At 34.7% G+C, this 7,500-nt stretch overlaps 1 protein-coding gene across 1 annotated transcript in view; it reads left to right on the top strand.

The window, feature by feature from the left end:
- Positions 1–7,500, top strand: part of LOC125043685 (probable G-protein coupled receptor Mth-like 1) — a gene marked incomplete at its 5' end in the record, with an annotated part of 10,336 nt that overhangs the window by 2,558 nt on the left and 278 nt on the right. The window contains 10 exons of the mRNA XM_047639922.1: positions 347–499; positions 652–846; positions 1,271–1,447; positions 1,748–1,936; positions 2,170–2,311; positions 3,427–3,508; positions 3,707–3,867; positions 4,096–4,277; positions 4,454–4,555; positions 5,466–7,500. The exon at positions 5,466–7,500 is cut by the window's right edge and continues 278 nt beyond it. Of these exons, the coding sequence (XP_047495878.1) occupies positions 347–499; positions 652–846; positions 1,271–1,447; positions 1,748–1,936; positions 2,170–2,311; positions 3,427–3,508; positions 3,707–3,867; positions 4,096–4,277; positions 4,454–4,555; positions 5,466–5,963 (1,881 nt within the window). The remainder of the gene's footprint in view (positions 1–346; positions 500–651; positions 847–1,270; positions 1,448–1,747; positions 1,937–2,169; positions 2,312–3,426; positions 3,509–3,706; positions 3,868–4,095; positions 4,278–4,453; positions 4,556–5,465) is intronic.

Raw genomic sequence — 7,500 nt, 5'->3', positions numbered from 1 at the left:
TTTTGTGGAACAGTCTCTCCAAAACATGTTTTTTTTTTTCTGTGCCGTATCAGAGCCTGACGTTGGCGACCATGTTTAATTTCATGGTTGTACAAGGGAATGTACGAAGATGGTTTCCCGTTGCCTTCCTTCGGGTTATTAGAGTTCACCATCACTCTTATCAGTAGATCCTTTGCTTGCAATTCTGCAACCATTGTCTTTTGGCGTCGTAGCTCTTCCGCTGATCGTGTTGCCTCTGCACCGCGATCACCTGATTGGATGCCCTTCCTAATCAACCACCAAAGAAAAAGTACATCCGCATCATCACCGTTGGTATCATCATTATCGCTATTATTGTCTCCCGCAGGTATGCAAAAGGGACGAGATGGGCATCGAGGTCCACGATTTCCACGTGATAGAGCAGACTGGAAAACTCTATATCCCGGAGCTCCTTCGGGAATTTTCCCACGATGAATACTGCATTGAGGACTTCTTCACGGACGATGTTTCCATTCCTACGGTATTTTTTTTTCTTTCTTTCTTTTTTCTTTACTGTGTAGGTTTTATCGCTTTAGTGTATTTTGTTTCTTTGCGATTATGTCTATCTGTCTGGCTGTCTTATGTTTTTCCCATACTCCCGTATGCGTTAATCCAAAACTCAATGACACCCAGGCTTACATCTGCGTGAGCGAGGCAGAGAGGCAGCAGCTGCAACTCTCCGAGACCCCGGGCTGCGATTCGGGCAACTGCATGAGGAAGTGCTGTCCCTTTGGCCAGATCTTGGACTCCATGGCCATGAAGTGCGTCGCCGCCATAGATACCTACTTCAACGTCACCGTCAAGATGGAAAATGGATCGCAGAAGCTGGTGAGTAGGACGGTTGGAGAGTTTTATTTTTCGTTTTAGTTTTTAATATTGTTTTAGTGCTGTCATTTTGTAAGAGGTCATGTTAGAGATGATTTTGTTTGTATTTAGCTGACCAACGCCATTTTATTGTCAGACGGTTTTTATGATATATATATATATATATATATATATATATATATACATATACACACACACACATACTTCTGTATATACATACATACATATATATACCTATTTATATATCTATATATATATATGTGTGTGTGTGTGTGTGTATGTGTATATATATATTACATTTTGTTTCCCAATCTTTTTACTTTAGTTTAGATTCATTTTATCCTGAATTTGGCACTTATACATTCCATTGCAAACTTATATTTGCTCTCAGCACAAAGGCTGAACCATATCCTTTAAACATTTCCAGTTGAGTGACATCGAGTTCCTGACCGAGTACCCCAACTGCGAGCTGCAGCTGACCTATGAGGAGGAGGACGTCCAGCTCTTGGAGGGCATGAACCTCAGCTACGTCTCCTACAGCCACGAGGAATGCGACCCGAGAATCGAGAACATTATTTCTCAGGACAATTATTGCATCGATCAGGTATTTTCTGAAGTTGGCTTATGGTTTATGGGGGGTCTAAGGTAAACTCGGATAAATCAGATTGGACTCATGTTTTCAGTTGTAAAGAAGGTTTAGTGAGAATTAATCACGTAACAGTGGAAGATATGTGATCAATATAATTCTGATGAAAATTTAATTGAAGTGCATCAATTACTTTCCACTTATTTTCTGTTCCTATCATTATTATTTTTCACTATTTTAACAACAAACTTTATTTATTTATTATTATTTTTTTTTTTTTTTTTTTTTTTTACTACTAAACATTCCCTTTTGGTGCAGGTTTTGTATCCATCGGGCAAGGTGAAACAAGGAGCAGCCTTCTGTATCTTAGAGGAGGCTACAGCGGAAAAGTCAGACGTCAGGATTATCTACTCTGTATTTCTGGGAATCTCAGACCTCTTCATTCTGATTTCCTTCATCGTGTATCTAACAGTGCCAGACCAGAACAAACGCGGTCTCAACAAGAATGTAAGTGAATGAGAGCCTCTGTATATGGATGAATCCTTATACACTGACTAATACATGGATCATTCATTTTCTGATAACGTGGCTTACAACACACGTCTCATGATGAAGTCAAATTACATCATAAATCCTATAAAAGAAGACTGAAACATCAAAAAAAGAAAAAGCACAATACATTTTATCAGCATTTATCTACACCGTAAGAGAGTGTATCACCTTTGTCCATCTCTCAACAGGTAAAGCTGGCACACTCCGTCTTGGGTCGGATTCTCCTGTGCTTCCTCTTCAGCATGTTCTTTGCATATCTCTTCCTCATCATCATAAACCTCTTCTCAGACCCAATCTACCTGGCAAGCAAAAGTGCCTGTATTGGTGTTGGTGAGTGGACATTACGTGGTTGTTGTTAATGTTATGCCTGCATTTGTTACAGCATTTGTTTTTACTTGTTTGCTTATTCATATTTTTTTTTTTTTTTTTTTTTTTTTTGTATATTTGTGTAACTGAAGTGGTTTGAGAAGGTTTCTATATTTTCATTTTGTTTCCAGATGTGTGATTTTATCATTATTAACATTATCACATTATTTAAAAATGATAATGATAATAATGATTATAATAATAATGATATTGATAATAATTATAATTAATAATAATAATAATTATTATAATAGTTGTAATTATAATTATAATTTTGATGATGATGGCGATGATAGTTATGAATATAATGATTATTATTATTATTATTATTATTATTATTATTATTATTGTTATTATTATTGTTATTATTATTATTATTATTATTATTATTATTATTATTATTATTATTATTATTATTATTATTATTATTATTATGATTATTACGATTATTATTATTATTATTATTATTATTATTATCATTATCATTATTAGTACTATTATTACTGTTATTATTGTTATTGTTATTTTTTTATTATTTTATTATTATTATTATTATTATTATTATTATTATTATTATTATATTATTATTATTATTATTATTATTATTATTATTATTATTATTAATTATTATTAAGATTATTATAATAATGATTTTTTAATTATTATTGTTAAAATATGTTTTTTTATTATCATTGTTATGATAATATTTATTATTATTATTATTATTATTATTATTATTATTATTATCATTTTTTTTTCTTTTTTAGTATTATTATTATTTGTAGTAGTAACAGTAGTAGTAGTAGTAGTAGAACTGTTATTGTTATTGTTATTGTTATTGTTATTGTTATTGTTATTATTATAATTATTATTATTGTTATTTGTTTTGGTTTTGTTGTTGTTATTGTTATTATTATGATGATGATGATGATGATGTTGATTACTATCATTTTCATCAATATTGTTGTTATTAGAACATTCCATATATATATGAAACAATTAATTTCAAGCCAGACGGTGCACACTACATGTTATCACATTTCTGTATATAAGAGTAACTGATTTTGTATTTCCAACAGGTGTGTGTATGTACATGTTCTTCATGGCCACTTTCTTCTGGCTAAATGTCCTCTGCTTTGAGATTTGGTGGAAGTGTTCAAGGTAAGTTTCTTTAGCTCATAGTAAATACAAGTAGACCCTGCTTAATACTTAATACCATCAAATACATTGAAAGAAAGACCTAGCAAACGTGTAGTGTACTTCAGCTTTGATATCCCATCATGGCAAAGAATGATTTTCTCTCTCCTAAGTAATCTGTAGAGAAGACGGCCCATTTAAAAGCCGAATTCCTCCTTCCAGACAGGAGAGCTCGAGCGGTCGCCGCTGGGTGTGGTACCAAGTATATGCCTGGTTTGGCCCCATCACCTTCGGGGCCATTTCTCTCATCATGGACCTTACGCCTTCCATCAATAGCTGTTACATTAAACCCAACTTTGGGAAATATTCTTGCTTCTTCAGTGGTGAGGATCTTTGTTGATTGTATGTCTTGGTGTGGTGATATTAACACTGGTATGTGATAAGAATTTTCACTTCTTATTTATATTCTGATTGGGGGATATATGTATTTAAAAAAGCAACTCACAAGTTGAAGTGACTCCTTTATGTTACCGAATTAATGGACAAAGATTCAGTAATAGTACAGAAAAAACTGTTAATAATGTTGCTCTTCTTCCTCCTTTCCCTTTCAGACACTCTAACACACAGCAATGGAGCGAAATGGGCCTACTTCTTTGGGCCAGTGGCTGCCCTGCTAATAGCTGACCTCATCTTCTTCCTCCTGACTGTGCGCTCGCTCCTCGTCACTGTTCAGCAGAGCCACAAGGGGACGGCTCAGAAGCAAGCCAAGCAGAGGCTCAAACTGTGCTTTAAGGTTGGGCTTCATAATCTTCTTATTACTGTGAAAAAGTCCATATCTACATCTTTATCTATATTTGTATCTGTATGTGTATCTATTCATCCATGTGCCTAATTATCTATTTGTGTGTCTGTCAATCTGCAATACTCGGACTGTGAAAATAAAATCATGCAATACTTCTCTTATTTCAGCTTTTCCTGGTTATGGGGATCAGCTGGTTTGCAGAGATCATCGCATATCAGTTTGGTCCAAGCAATTTTGGATACATCTCAAACATTTTCAACTGTTCACAGGTTTGTGTTCATTAAAGATAAAGGGATTTCTTGGAGAGTTATAAGATTTTTTTAAAATGAGGGATGTTTTATTGCTGTAACTATTACATTCTCAAATTACATATATAGGGCTGTAATAATTATGAACTAATTAGTGATACTTGCATTGTCGATAGTACAGGTATTTGGAATTTTTGTCAAGATTTCCGATAACTAGATATTACTGAGATTACATCAGTGACAAAGCCAATGAGAAGTACAGGGATTGTTTTTCTCCATCGATATTTGTGACATAACTGATACTTCTTTAGAAAAATGATTCACAACCTTTATACACTCACAGCCCCTTTCTCAAATCTCTGACACATCCACAGCCCTCTGATAATTACTTGGGGCTAAGGGAAAAATGTATTCAGCAGTCTGTAAGTTATATTCATCCAATCGTAAAACAATATTCCTTGGAGTCAAATCTTTGTAGTATATACTGAATGTAAGAACTGATGAACACCTAGCAAACTGGCAAATATTTTTTCCATGAGGCTTCATAACTCCTGGTTGGGAACCACTGCTTTAGAAGTTGTTCCAGTATATTTACCTCCTTCCCTAAATTCCTAGAAATTACCTTGGATTATATCTGCTCTTTATTATTTCTTGTGTAAGATGACTTTTGGGATAAAATTTGAGATCACAATATCATTACTGGTCATTTTGTTTGTCACATCATTCCAGCAAAACACCAAGATGTGCTTAATTTTTTTGTTTTAGATTTTGTAATAACACATTAATGTAATGTGTTAATGTAAGCATGTTTCATGATTTTACTTCTATATGATTATAAGGAACTGGTATGAATTCCTTCTTTAATTGAATAATGGGGATGTCTTATGATATATCAGGAAATAATTCGTTAATAATCAGCCACCCCTTGCAGGGCTTCATTGTGTTCCTGATCTTCATCCTGAAACCCAAAATCATGGAGGCAGTTCGAGCCAGGCTGTGTGGCTGCTGTGGTGACCCCAAGCCAACCAAGATGCGCGGTATGCTCCCCTTCACGTCCATGGTCCTCACCAACTCAGCAACCACGGATGAGTTCTCGCTTTCTAACCAACAGCTTTCGCTTGCACGCTCCAATGTCCATAACCAGATTTCCACGATCTCCAACTCGACAAATGACATGGTTGTACCCCCCATGTCCCATCACCTCCCCAAACACCTTCCACTCTCACTCTGCCAGTCGTCAGAGCTGCATGCAAAGATCCACAGCAGGCCATCATCTGAATTCCCAAATGAGGGTGAGCTGAGGGCCAGTTCTGAGCGGGACTCAAGGGACTCATCCCCTTCGTCCTCCAGGCCGTCAACACCAAGGACAACCTCTACTCGAGGCTCACTCTCGGCCAGCTGCAAGTCCATGGATGAAGTCACCTGCTGATAAATGGCATGTTTTATTTCTGTTAAACTCTCTTAAAGTGGCAAACATTTGGTCTCGTACTAGATTTCCTTAAAGAAATGGAACTATTGATTTTGCTGGTTCTTGATTATATGATTATTCTTTCTTTTGAGAGTTTTAGTTCTTTTTTTCTAATGGAGATGACTTGCTTTAATATGAGAATCAGTTGCCTATGGAGTTATGATTTATTAATAGTAGTTTTCTGTTTAATAGAGGCTACCTTTATTCATGTCGATGTGCTTGTATTTGCATTTAAAATCTATAGAAAAATAAAAAAGATAGGAATGCTTGAGCATAGATTGTGTAGGTATATATATCTATATATGTATATTTTCTTATTAGTTAGAAAGAATTTAGTAACCAACAGCCTTGAGTACTTCAGACACCTGTCAGTTATAGTTAAATAGACTGCAGTTTGATTAGCTTTAGAAATATGTTTTATTATTTCAATATTATTATTCCAGTGTTTGCTTTGGTCAGGAAAACAAGAAAGCATACTGTGCATGAATTTATTAATAGTCATAGAGAGGGGAAAGATACAACGGGGTTATAGTCAAAGAACTATTGAAAGTAGCAATTATAGACAAATGTATTATCATTGAGTTACCAGAATTGGCAGTCTTAGATTTTTAAAATCTGTAAACTAGTGGCTGTTTTCCTTGCAGTAGGAAATAAATACAATATCATTTTGAAAGTATTCATTAAATGGAAGCCAAAATTAGGGGAATAAAAATTAAGCAGAGATATATTATGCTTCTGGTAAAGCATACAATATTTTCCTTTGTTATTAGTTAATATTGAGCTGGTCTTAGTATTAACATTGCTTGAATGGTAATGACTATGTATTTTTTCACCGTAGATGTGTTGGGTTTGTTCTGAACATTCCTCTGTTGTCTAAGTTGTGATGATTATATTTTGTCTTTACATTTATCTTCAATTATCTGCATTTATTGCTGCCAATAGACATAGATGCTTTTCTACTAGATTTGTTAGCATTGGATTATATACATCGCAAGTATAAACAAGGACACATAAGCACACAAATACACATGCACATGCATTAATACATATTCACATATACACACAAGCACATATGTGCTCTCATGCATGTGTGTGTGTGTGTGTTCACATACAAGCAAGCACGTGCGCGCCCACACACACAAACACACACACACACACACACACACACACACACACACACACACACACACACACACACACACACACACACACACACACACACACACCATGATTATTATTTAGTGTCTCATATATGCCTAGCCTTATACTGTGTGAATGTTCTCTTTATGTTCATGTATAACCCAATGTTTCCATTACTCGTGTCTTTTATATGAGTTTCCTAAAATTTTATTTTGCATGCCTCAAAAGCATTGCAGTGCCATGAGATGTATTGTGTATATAGGAATTTGTGCTTTATCTTTAAATTTTAAAACATAAGAGAGAAAAAAATAAATTATTGTATAATATATTGTATCCATGAGTGGTACCTCTGCAACAA

This window comes from Penaeus chinensis, chromosome 34, assembly GCF_019202785.1.
Source record: "Penaeus chinensis breed Huanghai No. 1 chromosome 34, ASM1920278v2, whole genome shotgun sequence".
Classification (NCBI taxonomy): domain Eukaryota; kingdom Metazoa; phylum Arthropoda; class Malacostraca; order Decapoda; family Penaeidae; genus Penaeus; species Penaeus chinensis.
The sequence above is the reverse complement of the archived record's forward strand: the minus strand, read 5'-3'. Positions and strand labels throughout refer to the sequence as shown.